Source organism: Strix uralensis, chromosome 3 (genome assembly GCF_047716275.1).
Source record: "Strix uralensis isolate ZFMK-TIS-50842 chromosome 3, bStrUra1, whole genome shotgun sequence".
NCBI lineage: Eukaryota > Metazoa > Chordata > Aves > Strigiformes > Strigidae > Strix > Strix uralensis.
The window spans coordinates 30,331,185-30,355,642 of NC_133974.1; the positions used below are offsets into that span (position 1 = coordinate 30,331,185).

Sequence of the window (24,458 nt, forward strand, 5' to 3'; positions counted from 1 at the left end):
ACTTGTATTACACAATGCTCACTACTTTTAAGTCTATTTCTTTCATTTAATATGATATTGCAGAGGCAGTATATTATTTGCAGATGGCTTGAGTAGCTGAAATGAATTGCTTTTAGTCAATCTGAAAGACAAATATCTTTCCATCACAAGGCCACATCAAAAGAGCTCCAAACAATTAGAAATACTTTAAGTAATGAGAATGAGTGTTTTCTTTCAACAAACTAGTACAAAATAATTTTTTTTAAATTGCCCATGATGTCTTCATAATTCTTAACATATGCAGAACAAAGAAAATCCCACACTGCACATATCCCCTGTTACAGTACTCAGTATCTCCTACATTCCCATCATGACTTCACCAACTTCCTTGATACCATTCAAAACTTACTTATCTCACTCTAAATCAGTTCTGGGAAGTTTAAACAATGTTTTCAAAGCTGCTGAATAAGCTAAAATAATTTTTCACCAAAGTTATTATTTTACTATGCCATATTATACTACAGTGATTAAATGTTGACTTTATAAAACAAGTAACATACATATATCAAAAGTGACTCTATCAAATCTAATTGTCAACAATATATATTTAATTGTTAATAAAGAAAAAAGTATGTAAAACAGTGTTTATTACACTTTTCCATACAACAAATACAGTTTCGTAATTAACTCAAGCACATGTGAAGATGCACTAGATGAAAATAAGAAGCGACTTCTAACCAAATCTGTCTGACATCTGCTCCATTAAGATTTTAAATCTTAGAATCGTAGGATCATGCAATCATTTAGGTTGGAAAAGACCTTTAAGATCATCAAGCCCAACCACAAACCTAACACTGTCAAGGTGCAACTTGAGGCCGTTTCCACTCATACTATCACTTGTTTCTTGGGAAAAGAGTCTGACACCCACCTCGTTACAAACATCTTTCAGGTAGTTGTAGAAGGCGATAAGATCTCCCCTCAACCTCCTTTTCCCCAGCCTAAATAAACCCAGTTCCCTGAGTTATCCTTGTAAGACTTGTGCTCTAGACCCTTCACCAGCTTCACTGGTCTTCTTTGGACACGCTCCAGCACCTCAATGTCTTTCTTGTAGTGAGGGGCCCAAAACTGAACACAGTATTTGGGGTGCAGCCTCACCAGTGCCAAGTACAGGGGAATGATCATTTCCCTAGTCTTGCTTGCCACACAATTTCTGATACAAGCCAGGATACCATTGGCCTTCTTGGCCACCTGGGCACACTGCTGGCTCATGTTCAGCTGGCTTTCAACCAACACCCCCAGGTCATTTTCCTCCAGGCAGCTTTCCTGCCACTCTTCCCCAAGCCTGTAGAATTGCATGGGGTTATTGTGACCCAAGTGCAGGACCCGGCACTGAGTCTTGTTGAACCTCATACAATTGTCTTTGGCCCATCGCTCCAGCCTGTCCAGATCCCTCTGCAGAGCCTTTTTACCCTCAAGCAGATCAAGACTTCCACTCAGCTTGGTGTTGTATGCACAATGCTGTCTTAAAACAATGTCCAAAACCATTTCCAGTCACTTTTCCACATTTTCAGAGTAGAGAGATCAATTAATAATTGCTCACTAATTAGCCTGAATCCCATAAATGTTATGCATTCCCTCTCTTTCAACTGCAAAAATCAGTGTGGCCCATCTTACCTGAGCTGTCCTGAAATAATTACCATTCTCTGTAAATGAAAGAAGATAACTCTTTCTTCCTTCTGTTTTAGGCTCAAAAGGAACACTGGAAATAGAAACTGGGTTGTTTTTCTTTCCAGCTATTGCCATAGACTGATTTATAGATTCAAGTTATTTTCTGCTCAATGGAGTTGGGGGAAAATGCATAAAATAGGTGCACTCATATCATGGTAGTTAATGTATCCCTGAGTAATGTCAATGACATGGCAGTTTTAATGCTCTGGTGCTAGGGAAAAGGATGTTTTTCTTAAAGTCTCCTGCGGAACTGAGGGTTCAGGCATTCATACTTTTGCTATCTTCAGGATCTTAAATATTTCTTAAGGCTTTGGGGAGACCTCATAGTGGCCTTCCAATACTTAAAGAGAGCCTGCAGGAAAGATAGGGAGGGAGTCTTTATGGGGGAGTGTAGTGATAAAATGAGGGGTAACAATTTTAAACTGAAAGAGGGGAGATTTAGTTTACATATAAGGAAGAAATTTTTTACTGTGAGGGTGGTGAGACACTGGAACAGGTTGCCCAGAGAAGCTGTGGATGCCCCCTCCCTGGAAGTGTTCAAGGACCGGTGGGACGGGGCTTTGAGCAACCTGGTCTAGTGGAATGTCTCTCTGCCCATGGCAGAGGGGTTCGAACTAGATGATCTTCAAGGTCCATTCCAACCCAAACCATCCTATGATTCTATGATTAAAATGAACAACAGAATTCTAATGGATTAAACTAGCTAACAGACTAGAAATTTTATGTCTGTAGTGCTTATCCACTTTCTCTGTGTCACTTGGGATTTTTTAGACTTCTTTGGTATTCTCCCTCAATTGTCTTTAAACGACTTGCAGAGCCCTTGATTATTTAGTCACTATTCATACAGAAGCTGCTTAGTCCTTTATTATCTTTATATCTCTTCCAATTCTACTTCCTCTATTTTGTGATTGCGAGGGAGTCAAAAACAGAGGAATAAACAGATCTGTGTATGATATTCAAGATTTTAGAGAATACTGTGTGGTTTGGAGCTTAAGCCTGGTTTACCATGCTGGAAGAAAACATGATAGCGACGATAGCTGAAATGCAGCAACAAACTGTTGTCCTTCTCACTGACTATTCACTGACACATCTGAGGCAGCAAGGCACAATATAACGGATATAATCACCACTACATCTTCCCATAGAAGCTAAGGTTCCACTTGTAGTTGCCCTGCAGAAGTGCTTCATTTAGCTGTGTTTGAACAGATATAGCTGTAATTTTAAGCTCTCTAATGGGACCTAAGCACCTGGAGAGCTCACCAGGACTCATGCCTAATTTTCCTATAAAGTGAAACAAAAATTTTCTCTGCCAAGTTCTTAAAGGGTTGTGATTCTAACAGTACAGATGTTTGGTCATTAGATACAATTATATACAAAGAATATGGAAAATCTACTACCTAACTGATTTTCTTTTCATTTTATCCTCCTTCAGTTGTAAGCATTATTACTTATACAGGAGTAATATACCCTATTATGAGCTGCAAATCAGTGACAGCAACAAAAGTCATGGTACTGCTTCTACCTATCTGTTTTCCAAGATTTTTTATTAGTCACACTCTCATTGTGGGAAATTCAACTATTTTGTGGACTAAGTAGCTTGGACATACTGCACAGCAGCTTCCCTGCCTGAATGTTTGTTTGCTATGGTACATGATTTCAATGAGAATAAATTTATTTCCATTAAGCACATCAGTGATATGATGAGCACTGTCCAACTGTACTAAATTTTAAACATTCTTTCCAAGGATGTGTTGTAGTCCATACTGCCATAACATGATTTTACTGCACATGTTCAAGTATCACTCATAGCTAATGAGATATAATATAATTGGAATTTACTAACTATTCAACATAGATGATTTTCAAAGCAAATATAAACACAGACAACAGTAAAATACAAAACTTACCTAATCTGCACTTTATACCAGTGTCCATCATCCACTCTAGCAGTAGTAGTGACGTTTTTGACTTCTGATGCTTCATCACATAAAAACTGATACTAGAGTGGGAAAAATACTTTTATCACATGATTTCTAATAATTAAATAGTTACAGGCTTAGAAACTTAAATTTAAAAATAACAAATGATTTCATAAAAACCTGAAGGATGTCATGTGTATCAGGGAAAACTAATGTTACATTAAAGATCTCGGTCAGGAAATACCAGAAATATACATGCCTTCTAGTCTGCATGAAAATGCTTTAATCTTTGTGTATTGTACAATCAGATATTATGGGCCTGATTTGCTAAGAAGTTGACCATCTGCAACCCAGCTGAAATTAACATTGGCCATGGGTGAATTTTACTCAACATTTTATGGCTTCCTTACACTTACGAACACATAATGTAGCATGCAGGCTTGAGCATTTTGGAACACCATTTAATTTCCTGTACTAATGTGAACAAGCACTTGATTTCATGGTTTGTCTACTTGTAATTGTAGTTTGATTGTGAGCTTAGAACCATTTGTTCATTGGACTTTAAATCTACATTTAATTGACCAGCTTTGTGAATGATTAAGTGAATTCAATTAGTTTTAACATGGCACACTGGGATCTCTGAATAGATTTTTGTCAATTAAAGTACTTTGATATTTTATGGTGCTTATGATATGTTAGAAAAATATTTTTCTGCATCATTACTTTACCATGAATGTGAGATGGACTTAAAGCCGTCAATATTTTCTAAACCTTGGATAACTTTCTGCCCCTGACTAATCTCATTCGTTCTGGATAAAGATAGTCACAATATAACAAAACACAGTAAATCACAATATAACAAAATAAAGTAAAAGGTTATTTCTTATTTTTCTGTTTATCTACAATTCATATATCTTTTTAGTATGATCATGCTCTTTAAACATGAAGGCAAATATAACTCAAATATGTTGTTCCTAACAGTCATTTCAAGTCCTTACAGAAGAATATAATTACAGTCAAACTTTTGGAAATTTTAAAAGAAAAACTGAAGACATTATGAGAAAAGTAACATTTCTTTAATATCTTTTTTGTAGCCTCTTTAATACCTGCCCATCTCTTCATAAAGCTCAGGATTTATCTCTTCAGAAAAGAAGGAATAATTTGCCAAAGGTAAATATATACTGGGATACACACTTTACTCCTTAAAGTTTATAAACAAATATACTCTTATTTAATTTGTCCACAAAAGCCAAGCAAATGTTATTCTGTGATCCTGTGGAACTGTGGATTAACATGATAGATCAAGTGAAAGGTTTCTACTCAGAGACACATGGTAACAAAGATACGCTATATTCCCTTACACAGTAAATTTTCCTATGACAATTCACTCAGTTCCACAGCCTCCCTTATAACAATTTTAATGAACTTGCACATGAGGAGGTTCAGTTAGTTTAGGCTTTGTATATGAAATAGAATACCTTTATTCATACCAGCTGTAAAGACAAAATCTACGTTCTTTATTTTTGTCTTTTAATGTGTACTTTTTATATGAGACATTCCAATTATAATCACTATTCAATTTTCCCCAAACACCACCTCTTGTGAGACATATTAACCATATTAGCCATGAATTTGCCCCAACAGATAACAAGATTGACAACTATTTTCCTTAAAATACTAGAGAATCTCAAGACTCTGCAGCTCTACCTATTATCTTCTACAGTAGGAAACAGAAAAAAATATTAACATTTTTACAGATCCTAACTTCTCCTTCATTGGGAGATTTTAATGCCTTACCTGTAAGGTGCCATTTCTGATGAAAAGCTGAATTAAAAAATGTCCTATTGTTTCAGGGCTCTGTTCAATATACAGGAGGAGTCCATGAGGTTTATATGTCTTAAATTCCAAGTGAATGAAGTTTTGCATGTTCAAGTGCAAGCTTTGAAATTCCAGGTAAGAATCACCATAATAGCGAGCATAACTAAAATCTGTAAATAGAATTTTGAGACATATAAATATAAACCCACATTTTTCTTCTTCGCCCACTGCTATTTTATTCTGCTAATGGTAACAAAGATATAGGATACTCTTTTATATCTGTTAAGGAGACAGACATGAATCTGAAAATTGGTGTTAATTTTCTTCTGTCAAAGGCTAACACTGAGAGTTTTTAAAACTAGACATAAAACTAGGTCAAATTATATTAAGCAGGCAACTAGGATCAATGCCTGAAAGAAAAGCCTATGAAGATGGTAGCACTTGGTACATATATATCAGCTTTGGCTCCCCATAAGTCAAGAATAGTTTTTACAAAGTTAAGCATTCACATAGTTTTTGATGCAAGAATGAATGAGTATGAAGTCTTTGCAGAAATCAGAGTATGGAAAGGGAGGAAGACATTCCACAACTTAATAGTGAAATTGTCATCTTAAATAGGTCAACTATTTCTGGCTAAAACAAAAGGATGTTTCTAGAGTGGAAGATGAAAATTTTCCTTCTGACTACATCTAGCTTGTTTGTTTGATTTATCTAGATCCTTCTTAACCTCCAGTCATACCTGACAAGGGGAGATGCAGCTCTTATTTAAATGGAAAAGCTATGCAAACACATGGCCGTAAGCCTATCAGATGACAGGGAAGTACACTTAAAAGGGGCTTCTTTCTTTCTTTCTTTCTTTCTTTCTTTCTTTCTTTCTTTCTTTCTTTCTTTCTTTCTTTCTTTCTTTCTTTCTTTCTTTCTTTCTTTCTTTCTTTCTTTCTTTCTTTCTTTCTTTCTTTCTTTCTTTCTTTCTTTCTTTCTTTCTTTCTTTCTTTCTCTCTTTCTTTCTCTCTTTCTTTCTCTCTTTCTTTCTCTCTTTCTTTCTCTCTTTCTCTCTTTCTCTCTTTCTCTCTTCTCTCTCTTTCTCTCTTTCTCTCTTTCTTTCTCTCTTTCTCTCTTTCTCTCTTTCTCTCTTTCTCTCTTTCTTTCTCTCTTTCTCTCTCTTTCTCTCTCTCTTTCTCTCTTTCTCTCTCTCTCTCTTTCTCTCTTTCTCTCTCTCTTTCTCTCTTTTCCTTCCTTCCTTCCTTCCTTCCTTCCTTCCTTCCTTCCTTCCTTCCTTCCTTCCTTCCTTCCTTCCTTCCTTCCTTCCTTCCTTCCTTCCTTCCTTCCTTCCTTCCTTCCTTCCTTCCTTCCTTCCTTTTTTCTTTTTCTTTCTTCCTTTCTTTTTTCTTTCTCTTTCTTTCTTATTTTTTATCTTGTCCTGTTTTCTTAATTTATTTTTCTTTTCTGCCTTTCTCTTCTATGCTTCTTTTTCCCTCCCTTCCTTTCTCCCCCACTCTCTTCTTTTTTATTTTCCCTTCCTTTGTTTCTTCTTTCTTTTTATTTCCATTTTCATCCTTTCTTTTTTCTTTCACATGTTGTGTTTTTACAAGAGTATTCAACATGCACATGGGTACCCATTCACACACAAATGCAGTCATGTACTTGTTAGTTTTTTTACTTACCAATATTTAAGCTCAGCCTCAGATCAGTACATTTATCTACTCATAAGGAATTAAAAATATATGTACTCTTCCATACATGTAACACAAGGAGTTTAGTTGTTTCATTTTAGCAAGCTATGGTATTTTGATTTTTGAACAAGCAGAAATATACTTTAGTCTCACTTGAAGAATCACACAGCATATGATTATTTGTTTGATCAACTTTATAAGACTGATAAAAATTTAAAGAAATAGTAACAATTTATAAGACTGATAAAAATTTAAAGAAATAGTAACAATTCACCCATCTTGTTAAAAAAGTCAGTGCAACAATGTGAAACTAGATACAATGCATAACACATAATAAGTGAATAATTTTGTTTCACTTGGCTCGAATTTCACTGAATCATCCAGACAGGGATTCTGAGTATCTTTGAATGTCACAGATCCATTTCTATTTTCCAAAATAGGAAAAATTTTATTCTGTTCTGACACCAACTCCAATAGCAAATACATTACTGCATAGGCTTAAATTCTGAACATCAATGATACTGGGATAAATTACGAACTACTAATGTTGCACTCCTGTATATTGCTGTAAGGCTATGCTGAATTTTATCCTTTCATGACTTTTCAGAAACCTATTTACAAAGTCAGAGTCACTGTGGTCAAATCCTGAACAAAGCTCTTTTTAACAAATTCTCAGGAAGATGTGCAAAGAGAAACAGAAACAATTCAGTAATATATGTACACATGCAGCACACAGTAAAACAAACAAAAAAATTCAAGCAATACTAATCAATGTGATTTTTTGCAGTGATGCAAAAAAGATGACCTGATAATTTAAAAATTCTGGTTTGAAATATAAACCTCTATGTGTAAATACAGAAAACTCAGTTAAAACATAGAAAATTGCAGAGAAAACTTCTTCCATTTTATAGACAGGACAATTTCTCTAAGAAAGGGCAGACACAGCTTTAGAGGATTACCTCCAATCCCTAACCCTTGTTTGTTTTCCTTCCTGAGCTCACTACTGAGCACTAAATCTTCTTCTCATTCCATTTGCCCTGAACTGCCCCTGAAAATGGTTTTACTTCTTTCATGGAACCACGCAGTTATTCCCACACTCCTGAGAAACTCATATGTAACCACCCCTTTTTCTTGACTTCACTTAGGAGATCAGCTTGGCTAAAAGACAGCAAAGTTGTATGGAACATCTCTTTCCTGCAGTCCTAATTCTTTCTGTACCTTCCCAGTTTTACGGATTTTATTTTATTTTATTTTATTTTATTTTATTTTATTTTATTTTATTTTATTTTATTTTATTTTATTTTATTATTTTTCAGCATATAATTAAGTAGACACATGAGAACAGGCCAAAATTATATCAGTTCTTTGGTGCTTTGCCAACACAAGGTATCTGAGCCCCTAGATCTCACTACAAGAGAGTAAAATCTGTAATTGTGAGGAGAAAATGAAAGTGAGCAGCGGAACAAAGCAGTTTATTCATGATTCCTGAAACTATAACTCTGGTAACTGAGGCCAGACTGGATTATCTACTAAACTTCAAGAAAGACCAAACAAGTAAAAGCTAGTGGCATCTACCTTTAGCTTTCGATGTATAATTGTAATAAATACACAAAGCACTGCAGACAAAAATTGTACTTTATTCTCACTGCCATCCATGTCTTTTTATCTTCCTATGGCACAAGTGATGCTGCTTTGCAAGACAATACACTCCATTATTCCATGGATTTGAGGCCTGTTTGGCTTTTTATGGGAAAGATATTCATGTTGCTAACCAGAAAGCTTTTTAAAGGAATCAGCTGCAGTAAAATTGCTGCCATTGCTCCATCTCCATAAATATGGAAAGAGTTAATGAGATAAAGCACTGAAGTCTATTTAGCAGGTTTTTGTTAAACCCATAAAAATGTGCTACTTGAATCACAAATGGCTACATACCTTCCCACAATAGCTATTAAAACCCACTGCTATGGTTTTACCTATAAAGATTCTCACATTGTAACAGTACATAATGTCTTTTTATAGAATATAAGATTTGTTTATAATCCTTCTACTACAATTACATGCAGCTTTTTCATTTGACCTCTAGAGCTGGCTTCCTAGATTGCTATTTGTCCTAAAGCAGAGTGCTCATCACCCAAGCCTTTAGGAAAAAAAAAAAGAAAAATTGAAGCTGTATTTTATCTTTCACTCTGAATGTCTAACATTTGCTTTCCTAAGACACAGGAAAGCCCTTTGGCCTATAAAATCCTTTCAGTTGTATCTCGTTCCCCTGTGTATGTGCAGCTGTCCGCATTTTTCTGTTTACACAAATTCACATTAATGTCAGAATTTTAAAAGATTTTAGATCTAGTTGTAACGGTAAGCAAATACGCAGGCAAGCCTGCAACTCAGCCAACTGGCAAGCTTCATTAACTCTTGCCAGTTGGGTTTCCTCCATTCCAATGAGGTTCAGCTGCATCAGCTTCAGAACAGAGGCTTTCAGATGTAAAACTTCTTGAGAGTTAGACAACTGTAAGTCTTGGTTTTTAAAGGCAGATAGAGATAATAAAAACTTTCAATATGCTTATGAGCATACATTCCTGTGGACAATGAAGCTTCTGTCTCTGGGTATTTCTATGTCTAACGCATATCCCACAGTTTACATGTATTCAGGCACAGAGAGGATAATAATAATTTTCTTCTTTCTACTGTTACTCTTTTTTGTTATGTTACACCTTGGAATAAAATACTCCTGTTCAAGCTGTTGTTTTTCTCTCTTTCATGGACACATCTTTTACATCATTTACATCATTCTAATTAATTTAATTAGAAATACCTTACAACATTCAAAGAGAAGTCATCATTGCCTGTGGGAAGGACTGTCTCATGAAAAATATGAACAATTAATTTGTTATTTGGGAATTATTTTTTTTTTTTTTTTATAAAGAAGAAAAAGATCCGTTACAGCAATATAAAACTATGGTCATAAGAAAGTTATGTTTGTTTAAAACTGGGGAACACCAAGTGAAAAAAAGTTTTAGAAAAGTGAAATGAAAAGGTCAGAGCAAGGACTATTTCACTGGGCTGGTTACAGACCCCTCCAGCCCAACAGCTGACTTCCAGTGGCTGCCCACGGCTCAGGCTTATGCAAACAGCATGCAAGGAGCAATGTTTTTCCTGGATCAGCTTGTTAGGTCCCACCATAAACAGTGCCATGGCTTCCTCAGCCAGGATGTGCTCATGGCCTACCATACAACCCTGCTTACCACCTTCCATGAGTGGCTGGCAAGCGGGCCAAAAATATAAGCAGTGACCCAGCACCCTGCCCCTCCAATGGCCTCACCAATGGCTGTGCCAACAGCCGCCCTGTGCACTATGATCCCTTCCAGGCCCCTTGCTGCTGCTTGGGGCTGGGCCTCTCAGTGTGCTCTGGGGATAGAATACTCTGTGGTCAGGTGAGGGAGCTGTGGGGAGAGATGAGGCAGCTGACCACCATCAGGGAACATGAGAATTTTGCAGAAATGCGTATGGTAAAGAAGCTGAGCCACACGAAGAAAGGGCCTAGCTGGAGCCCATGGCCCCACAGATAGGGGTGAGGTGGTGGGCTGTTGAGACGTGGAGCTTGTGATCTCTGGCAGCAGGACAGTTTCTGATCAATGAGCAGACCTGCAGCTGCCCAGTGTATCACTGAAGGCAAACAAGATACTTCAGGAGACCCCTCAGAGCTAGCTCAGACCAGAGTTTGTGTCTGCAGAAGGGGACGAAGGCAAGTGAGGTCATTACTGAAGACTCCCTTCTGCAGGGTATGGAGGTGTCAATCTGCCAGTCCAACCTGATGTCTCCAGAGGCTTGCTGCCTGGCAGGGCCAGGATCTGGGATTTTGTACAGGGCCTAACAAGGCTTACACAGCCCACACATAGTTAAACATTGCTACTCTTCCATGTGGGCACCAACAATGCTGCCACAGTAACCCGATGCATCAAGAGTGACTGCAGAGCTCTGGGTGTGAGGGAGGAAGACATGGAGGCCCTTAGTCCCAACAACAAAGGGGAAAGTCCTGACCAGCAGCTAACTCATTCAACAAAATGCCTAGCTGTTTTGCTGACACATATAATGAAGTGGAACAAGAGTGGTTTTGTTGGTTTACTTAATAAAGAAGACTTTAGACTAGGTGTGCTGGGGACAGTTATAATAACCTGAAGAGAACTGAGGAAGGAGCAAGTGTGTCTGGGCAACAGCATGACAGGAAGCTCTTGCAAGTGAGATGAATTTAACACAATATGTACTGGTATAATATGGTCAAGTTCCTCAAATGCTGAAACTTGAAGAAAAGAACAATACAACACTCCAAAGAATTACAGATAGTAAGTCGGGTAAAACATCACTACATTTAGTTAGTCCTCCCCACCATTTCATTCTCCTGTGAATTCATACACGTCACATACAGAAAGTTGAACAAATATTTTTGTGAATATATTCTTGGGGATATTTGTAGTGGTGGTAACAATTCTTCAACTACTTTGAAACTAATAATTTCATTCTTAATTCATAAATAAATCTTCAGTTCTCTAATTAGGATGGCACAAAGTAAATTCAACTGTGATACTTTGCTGTGAAATGCTGTCTCTTGGCTTATTTCTGAGGAACATAGGACATACATAGACAAAAAGTAAATTTTTTTAGTATTAGTTTTGTCTTGAAGTTGAGTATTGAAGAAAAGGAAGGGGGATTTTTATAACCAGTCTTTCTTAGTGGTACGGCTGATTAGTGGGTGTTCCATTTCTAGCTGGAATTTATGTCTTCAGTAAAATATTAGTGTTCTGCACCCTAGAGAAAATTTTCAAACAATGACTAACTATTGTCACTTATTGCTAAATATTTTATTAAAATTACAGTGTCTCCAAACTTTGCACTTAATAGCAATAAATGATTTCAAAAACTAAACTGCTGTTTGCTCTTCCTTCATTCACTGTTTTTACTGTACAATTGTGTTTGTACCTAGATGACAGTTAATAGTGAGAATTCATTTTTTCCAGGTACACACTACATTCTCCATACTACCAATAGCTACGCACAGTGTTAAAGATGTGATTTGATTGCATTTCGACCACTGCTGAAGGTTCCTACATGCAAAAAAAGCTTCACATGAGGAAAAACAATTGCCATGACAGAGTAAGGGTCCAGCATGATGTTCATGCTGAAGATGGGAAGTTTTCAGGGAAGATTTGAGGGGGACGTAACAGCAGCCTTTCAATACTTACAAGGAGGTTATTGAGGATACAGTCAGGCTCTGACTCAAGTCAGAGTCTTCCTCTAGACAGGAATGACAGGAGGATAAGATAAAATGGTCTTAAATTGAAGCAGGTAACTTACCACAGTAAAAACATGTCCTATCTACAAAGAATTCATGCCTCCCTAGTTTTGTGAACTCTGTGACAGAATGTAAAAGCAGTGTTAATGGATAGTATTAGTCATATGATGCTTTTTTTTTACCTCTTTTAGACCCTTCTGTCTCAGGTGGCTTATGCACATAGCAGTGTTTTTTCTTTACTCTCAACATGCTGAAAGTACTTCAGCTTTCATTTTCTTTACATTTCTATGTTTTATCTCCAAAAACTGTATTGCTTTGAGGTTTCACGTATAATGAGTCATCACTCTCTTTGGCATTCTAAAATAAGGTCAATCATTCCAGTGAGTCCTAAAGGACAGCCACAGCAAAACAATTAATAAATTTTATGCTTTATTCTCTTTAATACAATAACCTACTTCATATTTTTAATCATCCTTTAAAAGGTTTTAGTTTATTTTCAAATAAGTCTCATGTTCTACTGTATTTTCTATTTAGTCTTTTCAGCTGAAATACCTTAAAGACAGATCAGAACAATGATCTTAAACCATTATTTCTATTTCCAGATGACATGCTATTTCACTGTGATATGCCTCCCCTTTGGTTCCACATAACATACCCACAGTTTCAGTGAACCTATGTTTTATGTTGTCAAAAAAGTCTGTGCTGCATGACTAGCAGAGAATTATAGTCATGTTTTTCTCTCAAAGTTGAAATGTTCTTTAATGTGGCGTGTTAGACAACAATAAAATGTGGTTAACATCCAGAACCGTTGCCAGCACAGCCCACAAGCAGCTTTCAAGCAAAGAAAAACAACAGTTATGAATAAACCCTCTTTACTGTTCCTTTGTCATGCTTACACAGAGCTTTAAGTAGACTATAAAATTCTTCTGAAAGAAAATCACGGTTGTTTTAGAGCTCCTATAATTCACAATGTCTACACTTCTAGCCTAAACATACACATACAGACATGCACAACACATACATAGAATTCAGCTGCCTTAAAGGGATGGAAAATCAGATCCTCTGCCCAGGAAGCTGCTTCCCTTTTGCTGCCATTATTGTATATCTTTCCTTTCCTCACATATGTGTCAGTCATGCCTGTTGAACCATGTTTTGATTCTTAGTTCCTTCATATTCAAAAGCCAGTCTGCAATGTTGTTGGTAGTGAGATCTGCACTTACACTCCCTGCTCATTTCATAAAGGGGACAATTGACTGCATTTTCTGTTAATTTTTAGTTCTTCCCTCCATTCTGTTCAAGACTTATAAGATACAGTTGGAAACAACAAAAAAGTCTATACATACAAGATTTTCTTACACACTACATTTTTCAAAACATATATATATTTACAAACAGATCTTTAGAAATTAGAGAGGTATAAAGAAGGCAAGACTACAGTAAGGAGTGAAATTCAGAGATTTCTAATCATACAAGTAGCAACATTCTCAAATATAGACTTATTTAATGGGAAGTGGAAGCAAAAACCCTTTTTAAAAATATAAACTATTTATTTATTTATTTTCACAGTATTTGGATACTTTGGGGAAAATGGTCATGAAATTTTTTATATCCGAGGATAATAGTAGATTATATACACAGTAAAAATTTTCTTTTTCTATATATTAAGAGATATATATATGTAATACAAATCAAATTTCTATATGCATAAAATACATAAACCACACACTTTAAAATCTCTTGGGAAAGAGGAAGAGTTTCTTTAAAACTATTCTTAATTTTTTATATAAAAGAGAACTCACTGAACACCAGCAAATAGCTCTATTTTTGTCCCTTTTCTATGACTCATATGGGCAAAAAAAGAGGTTCTGGAAAGCTCCCCATAGAAAGAAGGGATTGGAATGTTGGACTGTGCCTAGCAATGCGGACAATGGTATGTGCCAGTAAAACATTTGTGCTCCAACAGTCTCTCAAAAGTATCATTTAAGTAAGTCCATTTCAAACTAAACTAACAGTTTGGAGAGCTCTAACACCTACACCTTTATTCATAAATGCAGAGAATTCCTGAATTACTTTGAAGTTATTTTAGAATGACAGATACTCAGATGTAATGCCTAAAGTGAAGCTCCCAATTTCTGCTGATTTCCATTCCAGTTTTCATTGATGCCTGCATTCTCAGAACAAATTGATGGCCTTTTACAGATGGTCAGGTCAGCACTTTTCCAGAATCACCTAGTGTAGGTAAACTATGGTTATGTTCTACCTTGCCAGAACAATTATAACTACACTGTATTTCTGGAAATAATTATTTGCTATTTATGTAGGTAATATGTACGTGTATTTCAATACCCTAAGCTCCGGTTTTCCCTCTCCTCTTCCTTATACTTACTGAATTTGAAGAACACCGTGCTCCTGCAATGTGATCTTTTTCTACTGCTGTTACTTGCCTGTGAGCAACGTTTTAATTGTCAGTTTTGCCTACTTATTTTCAGATGTCTGCCTCTGCCTCTTCTGCACTCAGATATCTATCAGGGCCCACTTTAATATCTTTTCCTGGGTTTAGCAAATCCTTGCTGGGTCCCTGTGCCAAAGCACCTCTTGGTATATTCCACTGATTAAATTTGACAGAAATGTCTTCTCTAAAGGCAAAACTACAGAAGATTGCTGTACAAGACATGTCAACTGGCCCAAAGGACTTGAAAATCTTTATGGTTGTCTTATCTTTGCGTTTACCACAGAGAGGTTCATATTAAATACTTCTCCTGCTACCATCACTGCTAAATGAATTCCACCAATAATTCAACCTGAAAATACAAGTGAGCTAGATAATGGAGAAATTGCTGATATTGAGAAAAAATCAGGAGAAGATATATGTAATACAGCTTAATCATGTTCATGGTTTATAAGACTGGGAGTATAATAAAAACTCTGAGGCATTTATTTGGTTGGGTTCTAATACTAAAACTACTTAAAATGTCTACAAATGAAGAGGAGCATGACAATCTTGGAAGTTTCAAACATTTCTGTTTTAATTTGTTAGTCTGCTCACTCATTCCTTGAAAAGGTATTTTTCTGTCTACAAATAAACACTCACAACTCATTTTCTGGAAAAGTTCACTCCTGCAACAAGAGCAGTGTTGTTATATGCTTATATATATTGGAGTAGAATAGTGTATATTGTCTGATTTTTTCTTAAAAGTACGCATAAAACAGTAAATAAATTAGTTCATTACTGTACATTTAAAAATAATTTCCCTACATCTTTTCACACACATATTGCCTGCAAAGAACTCAGGGAAAAGGGGGGCAGGGTCTTCTAGCAGTAACCCATTTAAATTATAGGAGGCACCTGAAATGTAATTAGTGCAGGAAATTGTTTTATTATTGTCATTAAAGTATAAATAGTTCCTAAACCAGGATTCTGTTTCATGTTCAAGTGTGGATTTTAACATCTAACACACTGTATGACTAGATCTATTAATTACAATATTAGCTTAGTGAGATGAACTGGGACTTGGGTGACTGCTGTCTGCCAGTGACATGAGATTTTTCATCATGTAGGCTAGCTCAACAACATACAGATAATGGAGAGAGGTGTTAACTTTTACTGCAATCAGCAGATGAGTAGAAGAGATTCTCTCACAGAAGGTATAGAAACATATATATATATATAAAAATCAGGAAAAGCCTCAGCCGTCTGTGGTTCTATTTCAGCTAAATCCTGTGTTGTTTCTTTCCTTTTTAAATGTACCATAAGGGACATATTGAGGATCAAGTATTATTACAGCAGAAATCAGGGGCAGTTCTTACCTTGGGGATAATTGGCCTGCTCTCAGCAGAACTTCACAAGCCTCCCTAAAATCTTTCCCTTTTGCTGCCCTTTCTACAAAGTGCTGGCAGGTGGCACACAGCCATCACCAAGCCTAGTGTCACTGCTTGCATGTTGATAACCCCACAGCTAGAAAACATTACAGCCACCACTGGGAGAGAAGCAGATGTATCCGTAAGAAACCAAGCTTTTTCACTTCTACTCATAAACCAACTTGCTGTTTTCAGTCTCTTACAACTAGACTTTCAACAAACAGAACTGAACTAATTTTAATGTCTTATCAACTATTTTAAAGATTACAACCAATATCAATGGTCACAGCATGAAGTGTACATATTATGGCTTTAAAATGTCCTTTACAGTGTTGTAGGTTACTCCAGAAGACAGTTATCTCCCCATTATTCAGAACAAACAATATAGATGGGAATAGCACTATAATCAAAATCTTTCAATGCATTGCAAGAACTGCACACTGAAAGCACAAGGTTTTAAGTCTATAATACAAGAAAAAATAGGTCAGTAATCATTCCTCCACATCTACCCCCCCAATAACAAATCAATCACTTAAGCAAGATTTTTTTCTAACTAGAAAACAAAACAAAAAATCATTGTGAAATCCAGAACAAAACAGTATTTCTGTTTGGTCTAATCCACTGCTAGAAGGGATGGATTTTTAAAAATTTGTTTCATGGTGTTTTTTTTTTTTTTCTAATGCAGTCAAAAAATCACCATGAAAAAGCTTCAGGACTATGCAACTATGGGTGTTTCTTGAAAGTGGCACTTACAATAATATTGTGTATTCTGTGCATTTAGTTGGGGATGCATATATGGTATCTAGTGTAGCAGAAGGATAATGGAACTCTCTGTGAGTAATTTGTTCTTGTTCCAAATTCAAATCTTCACAGATCCAACATTTTGATTTAGCAATTCAGCTTGAATTTTCTTAGCACTACATTACTCTGGGAAAAGTGGTATTCAGGTTATTTGCTGACAAGCATTCTCAGGAGTGTGCTTCTTTCTGTTGAAGGTTATTGGACAAATTCTCATGGAGTCCTAAGATTAAAACTATGCTTATCCTGAAAACCATCTCTCCCCTGTCACTGATGAAATACTGTGGCAAGATGGCATTGTAAGGCTTGCACAGTAGCTATGCTTGTTCCTCATAATTTCTAGTAATTACTTTTACCTATTAAGGGCACACACCTCACTAAATTGACGGCTAAGTTTTACCTGATCTGTATTTATAAGTAAATATGTTGTATTTACTGCAGTTGTAACTTTGCATAAGCCCATATTTGCCCAATAAGTTGCAGTTAAATTGGCCAAATACATGTCTGTCTTCAGTATGCTTTGTTTTGGTCACAGCTACGTGTGCCAGCTCTCAGACTGGTGCCAAAACTGTTACTGGGCAGATACATCAGCTACAGAATCTGTCTTTATCTTGGATATTCTGAAAACAGTCCCAACTGAAGCTGCACCCTCAGACATGGATAGTATTCACAGTAATACCCTATCAAGCTGTCTTTTACAAATAGGGCTGACGCTATTCATCCTAACAGTGAAGCCATGGTGCTTCAAGCCAATAATACTTCCTTCACGTTTTCTGGTGAAGTTGCAACTATTTCAACTAATATCTTACATTTAGTACCATATTCAGTCTGTCTGATCTCTCTGCTTTCCTTTCCCCCAAAGTACTTTGTAGTGCAAATATGTAGGTCTTTTATAAAAGAAATTCTAAAGCACTCAATTAAGAGCATGGTGAGCCTTATTGCTACTTACTTCATCTTATGTCAAGTATTAGAAGCCTGCAGGCTGTCTTTTGTGCTTGTATGCATTTTATTCCCACTTAACTAGTGAGGTCTAATGAAGACCTGCATGCACACAAAGCATCAACAAAATAACACTCTGTGAATGTTAAAAACACTCATCATTTACAGTATTAACTTCCTCAATGATGTCCAATAAAGGAGGCATAAGACAGATGTATATGACATACCATTTTCTGTTTCACTTTCTGAGTCACAGTGGTCTAGGGTCTGCTAATGTGAACAAGTACTATGGAAACAAATGCTGCCATGAATATTTAAGAATATAAATAAGGAATGAATCATTAATAACACAGCAGACCAATGTTACTACACATAAAATTCAGTAAATGTTTTGAAGGTCACAAAAATGAAACTCTGATTAAAAAGAGGATCAGAAAATTTAGTATCATTTCTGACACATAACCTATAAGAGAAAACCAAAACACACACCCTAAAATAGATAGTTCATAAATATTATATATATATATCTGTGTATAAATTATAATATATGGTCCCAGCTACTTTCCCTCTTATTTTGTATGTGATATAGTCACTTGCAACATATAAATGCAAAATTCTTATTTGGTAACCTTTTAATATGGGAACTGGCAGCTGAAAAGATGGGGAAAATTCAGAATGATATTTCTGCTTAAGTAGTTTTTTTCAAAATATATATTTGAAGTAATTTCTATGCTGAAAAATTTAAATTTACATTTGGATTTCTAGTGTAAGTACTGTAGAAAAATTTTCCCTGTGTAGAAGACCTTACAGTGCAAAAGGACAAATATTCACACAAATTTTCTGTAGCAAAGATTTTGCATGAATCATGAAGATAAGTTTAAAGTGTGCAAACGCTGGATATCTCCCAAAATAACTATGTGCATGGAATTTTTCTGTGGTAATGAAAAATGAGAAACTTCTTGTTGCTTCAGAGTAAATACATGTGTTTGTACAGTGCTTGACTGTAGTGTCTTTGTTTTAAATGCAGATTGGACTCTGAAGATACTAAACTGTGGTTGGGATAGAGGCTGTCTAAACAATAATTTGTGGAAAGTGTCCCACTTTTGATCATGATATTGAGTTAAGCAGAAAGCTAACTGCAAACCTAACTGAGGTGACATGGCTGAAAGGTAAATGCATTAAAAATGCTAGCTAACTAGCAATTAATCAGGTCTGCAAACCAAATAACAGTTACCCATACATCTTTATTTGTGAAAGGAAAAAAATAAAAGCAAATAGGTAAAGATGTCTGCTATCAAGATGACACAAACAATTAAGGTTGCAAGAACAAGAATTTTTGCTTCTGAATAAAACATGCAAAATACATATTTGACTATGCTACAAAGACTTGTATTTTCCAATAGAGTTTTTTTCAATAGATCTCAGAAATGAAGACGGCAACAACAAAAGCTGAAAACATTAATCAAATTTAGAATAGTTCCAAAGACATGCATGAAGCAAAGAAGATGGTGGTAGAACATAACAGCCCCCACACAGATGTATGCCAGTTGAGAAACTAGGAATATATTGTGATTCAGATAAGTGAGCAACAATGAGGAAAAGACAGGAAAGGATCCTAGCTAGTAAATGAGAGTAGAGAGGAGAAACCATGAATGAGAAGTAATGGGAGCAAAGTCACTAATGTAAGCTGAGAGGAAAGCAAGTGTTAAGAGCTTCAGTCTAAAGAGGAATATAGATGTCATTTCTGAAATTGAAAATGAAAAGGTAGGATTAGCTGTAATCAGAACTCAGGTGGAAGCTTATGCAAAGTGGTTGTTCTATCTGGCAATCTGCAACATCAGGAGAATTAACTTTGTATGTAGAAGTCCTTGTCAGCTTTATGTCTATGTTTTCACTGAAATAAAGAGAGGTAAGTAGGGGTGGATTTGGATTTCATGTCACAAACACAAAACAGCAATAGCTCTTCTCGCATGGATGACATAGTATTGACTCCTCCACAACTAAGAGGAAACCAGTCAGTTCTAGAAATTCTAGGAGATAAATGAGAGGTTTAGTATTTAAAAGGATCTTTCTCTGCAAAGGGACCTGAAATTCTCCAAACAATCTGCCTGGTACTATTGCTCAGACGGATGCCTTCAGATAACTTATTCAGATTTAATTCAGAATGTTCATAAAGTGATGGCCAGAATAGAAAATACCATAATAAATTTTGTAATTAATTCCACTTGGTCTGGAATTACTTACTACCTCCCTAATGCTTTAAGTGCTGCATCTTAGAATCAAGACAGAATTAGGAAGAAGGTGAGTAAAACCAGTATCTGCACTTGGTATTGTTTATCTCTAAGGTAAAAATCAAAAGAAACCTAAATTCTTATTTTGCAGGGAATAAGATTACTTTTAGATTGGTATAAGAAAAAAAAAATTTTTGTTACATATTCCAGTTCTTACCATAAGCAAAATGCCTCCTTTATATCAAGTGAACTGTCTGTGATTGCACATTAGAAGTCTACAGTCATACTTACTTTTGTGATGTACACCATTCATTCCTGCTGAATATTTGACTGAGAGGATGTCCTTTCAGGTTCTCCACTATTTTTTCTCATATATATTTCATTATAAAACAAAAACTAACTTAAAATATGAAAAAAACCCACACCTGTTTCTCTGTTTAGATTTTGCATCCACTTTTGCCAGAGCTACAGCAATACTCTTTGCTGATATTCATATTAATCATTCTCTTGCTCTGTTCTAGCATATGGGTCTAGATCACAGAAATCACTCTACAACATCATAAGCTGATACAGAAATCATGCCAGTTTTATACAGTTTTTAGCTATAGAAATGACTGTACTTCCTGTGTCACAGTAACCCCAAGTTTTCCCCTGCTGAGGAGTTACTGTAGATAGACACAATGCTCTGACAATTGCTATTTGCTAATGCACTTACAAGGCAAAACTACTGAGCTTCTCCATAACTTTAACAAAATAATCTACATTTCTTTTACTACTTTATCAGCAAATTCCCTGTGGGTATGAAAGTTTATTCCACTCAAAAACACAAAAACATTGCTAGAGCACCAAATGCCAAAGAGAAAAAAAAAAAAAAAAGTACAGTTATTTATGTTCGAGACACATTCTGAAGGGCAACAAGGGTTCAGAATTAGTGTCAATTAAAAGGAAGCCCTGGTCAATGGCTGGGTTATCTAATTTATTCATACAAAACCTGAAAAGCAGCTCTATATCACATTGTCTTCCTGTTCAGTCAATGAAGAGGAATGCCCAGTGGGAAGTTCATCCCATCCCAAGACAACATTCTAAAACAACAGAAAAAAAACTCTTCAAAGTCTTCTTTTTCCACTACTGAAAGATCCTATATCACCATCTATTAGTCACTTGGAGAATTACTATTGTCTATATGGAAAGTGTCTTGCCCAGGAGTTTTCATTTGGTTTTATAAAGCTCTGTGCATCCAAGTAGCAGGGCCACTACAACTGTAGTCTGCTTTAGGAAGGGCCGTTCACTGTTGTGAGTTTGAATGGATCAGATGTCTATAACTTCAGGTCATGTATTTCCTAATATGCCTACCCCCTTTTCAAATAAAATTGGATATCAATAAGCTGGTTACAGAGTATCACTGTTTCAACTTTATACTTATTCCTTAGTAGCCTTTACATAATTTTCTGACTATGACTATTTATATTGCTGAAATGATATTAAATAGGAGTAATCCCAGTGTATTTTCTATGTCTTGTGCATATCACTAATATTTAAGGAATATTTGAGGAATTTGAGGAAGGACTGAGGTACAAAATTACAATTTGTATAGGAGCTGGAAATAGTGTCATTTCATAGCCAAGCCCACGAAGAATTCTTAGTTGTTGTTCTGTTATTCAATTTTTTTGCCCAATCTGGCAATACACAAAGCACTTCCAGCTAAATGTATTTGTTAACTCTCATAGAAATCTGAAATTCACATCAGGTACGCCCAGTGTTTATTACCTGTCCTATATAACATACCATTTAAGAAAAACAATGTTATCCCTGATGCCTCCAACTAAAGATTACTCAGGAAAATCAAACTACAAATACTGACATGCTTAAATACCACACAGCAGCGGCCACTGAGGAATTCTTGAAAAACACTGAATTCAGTTTTGACCAAAACAAAAAGAAAAAAAATCTGCAAAAGTAGATTACTATTTGGGAGCTAGAGCACATTATATTTTATTTCTTTAGAAAGTTAGACAGAAATTGTCAACAGATATAAATAAGGATGGAAAAACCCCCTTATTTACACCAAATAAAATTTGAAAAAAAAAATCATTATAATCCTGGGTACAATGACATTTCATTTACCAACTCTTTAAAATTCTCTCCAAAATTCTAGTTTGATTTATTAGAAATGTTAGGCATGAAATGCAAGAGACTTGAAACAAGTATTTTCAGATATAAAAGTATAAAAACAAAGAATAGCTACCTGCTATGGATTTTTGTATGATAGATATGATTTTCACCAAAAACATTCATATGAAAATCACTTGGTTAAAGAGAAACACTGTATGAGTTAAGATTTATTTTTTTCAATTGTTAATATATCAAAAGTAACAAGAGTTGCAATGCAGTTCACAACAACAGTAGCACGTGCTGTGCACACTTTTGGGGGAACAGTCATTAATGAAAACCAGAAGAAGCCTGGAATACAAAGGTTTTGGCCTGAAAACTGGTGTTAGCTCAACTCATAGAGCTTTAGAGTGTATTCTATAGTATAGCAGAATACAATGCTTGTACTACTTAGTATGGTCTTTCCAGCATTAGAGAAATATTGAAAGCACTGATTATAACTGGTGTTGATGTCATTCACTGTCTCTTCTTTTAACTGGTTTGTAAAGGTCCTACGCTTCTTTCTCTTCATGGGATGGGAAATTTATAGTCAAGTTCGTTAAGAAAAATTTCAGGCTAGCAAATAATGACTATGCTTAATGTCATCAATTCTTTTCGATCTAATATTATAAATAAATGTTGGGGAAATATTAAAAAAACAGAAAAGAGAAAGACTATCCCACAATTAAGGACATATGAAAGATCTAGCCAGTGTCTTTTAGGGCCCACCCACAAAATATTTTTTTTCCGTTGAATACATTCAAATGATTTGATGCTAATTGATCCAAACCAACAGAAATTACTATTACGTCCTTCAAATTCTCAAATTCAAGGTTTTACGTGAAAGTAAAATCCCAACATTACCAATTGTTAGTATTAAAAGCTATATTCTCAAGAATAAGAAACCTCCGTGGCTTATGTTTTCATCAGCTTCATTATAAAGCTTTTTCTTCTGCATAGTTACAAGCTTTATCAACTTGCTAAGGACAGAACCAATATAGCCTGGTGTTTAAAACTTGATTGTTGTAAAGGTCTAATGAGGATCATCTTCTTACTGTACAGGAAATTAGTTAAAACAGCATTAAACTAATCACCACATTGAGTTTTGTGAGCATCTTTAAGTTCTAAAGTCTAAAAACCAGCTCCCTTATTTAAAGTACAAAGCAGGCTTCTCCACCTATAAGAAGCATAATGCTAGGCCCTCTGAAGGAATGGGCATTATTTTTCTCTTACATGGGCAGTAAGCATGTCCCCCTGCCAGGAGAGGGGAACCTCAAGCCATCTCCTACCACTTTGATGCCAGTGCCAACAATAGATGCCCAGAGCCTGGAGAGGGATCGCAGGTCAGCAGGAGAGCACCTGAAGAGCAGCGCAAAGGAATTCCAGCCAGTAAGTCAGCTGCATCAGGGGCCCAACTTAAATGCATCTATGCAAAGGCACGTAGCATGGGGAATAAACAAGAGGAGGCAGACGTGCACATACCTGCAGGGCTATGATCTTGGCATCACAGAGATGTGATGGGACAGCTCCTGTGGCTGGAATGTTGGAATGAAAGGACACAGGCTCTTTAGGAAAGACAGGCGAGGGAGAAAAGGTGAGGGGGTCACCCTCTATGTCAGTGACCAACTGGAGTGCATGGAGCTCTGCCTGGAGATGGATGAGGAGCCAACCAAGAGTTTATCAGTCAGGATTAAAAGGAAGACAGGGACAGGTGATGTTATAGTGGGGGTCTGCTACAGGCCACATGACCAGGAAGACTGAGCAGATGAGGTCCTCTACAGACAGATAGGAGCAGCCTCACGTTCACAGCCCTGGTCCTCATGGGGGACTTCAACTACCTCGATAGTTGTTGTGGGAACAACACAGCAGAGCATAAGCAATCCAGGAGGTTCCTGGTATGTGTTGATGATAACTTCCTTCTCAAAGTTATAGATGAGCCTGCTATGTTGGACCTTGTTCTCACCAACAAAGAGAGGCTGGTGGGGACTGTGAAGCTCAAGAGCAGCCCTGGCTGCAGTGACCATGAAATGGTGGAGTTTAAGATCCTTAGGGCAGCGAGGAAGGTGTGCAGCAAGCTTGT

General features: G+C 36.2%; 1 protein-coding gene across 1 annotated transcript in view; it reads right to left on the reverse strand.

Moving 5' to 3' along the window:
• Nucleotides 1-24,458, reverse strand: part of EYS (eyes shut homolog) — a 1,118,553-nt gene that overhangs the window by 331,755 nt on the left and 762,340 nt on the right. Inside the window, exons 33-34 of the mRNA XM_074861787.1 lie at nt 5,424-5,614; nt 3,615-3,706 (exon numbers count right to left, since the gene is read on the reverse strand). Coding sequence (XP_074717888.1) covers nt 3,615-3,706; nt 5,424-5,614 — 283 coding nt within the window. The remainder of the gene's footprint in view (nt 1-3,614; nt 3,707-5,423; nt 5,615-24,458) is intronic.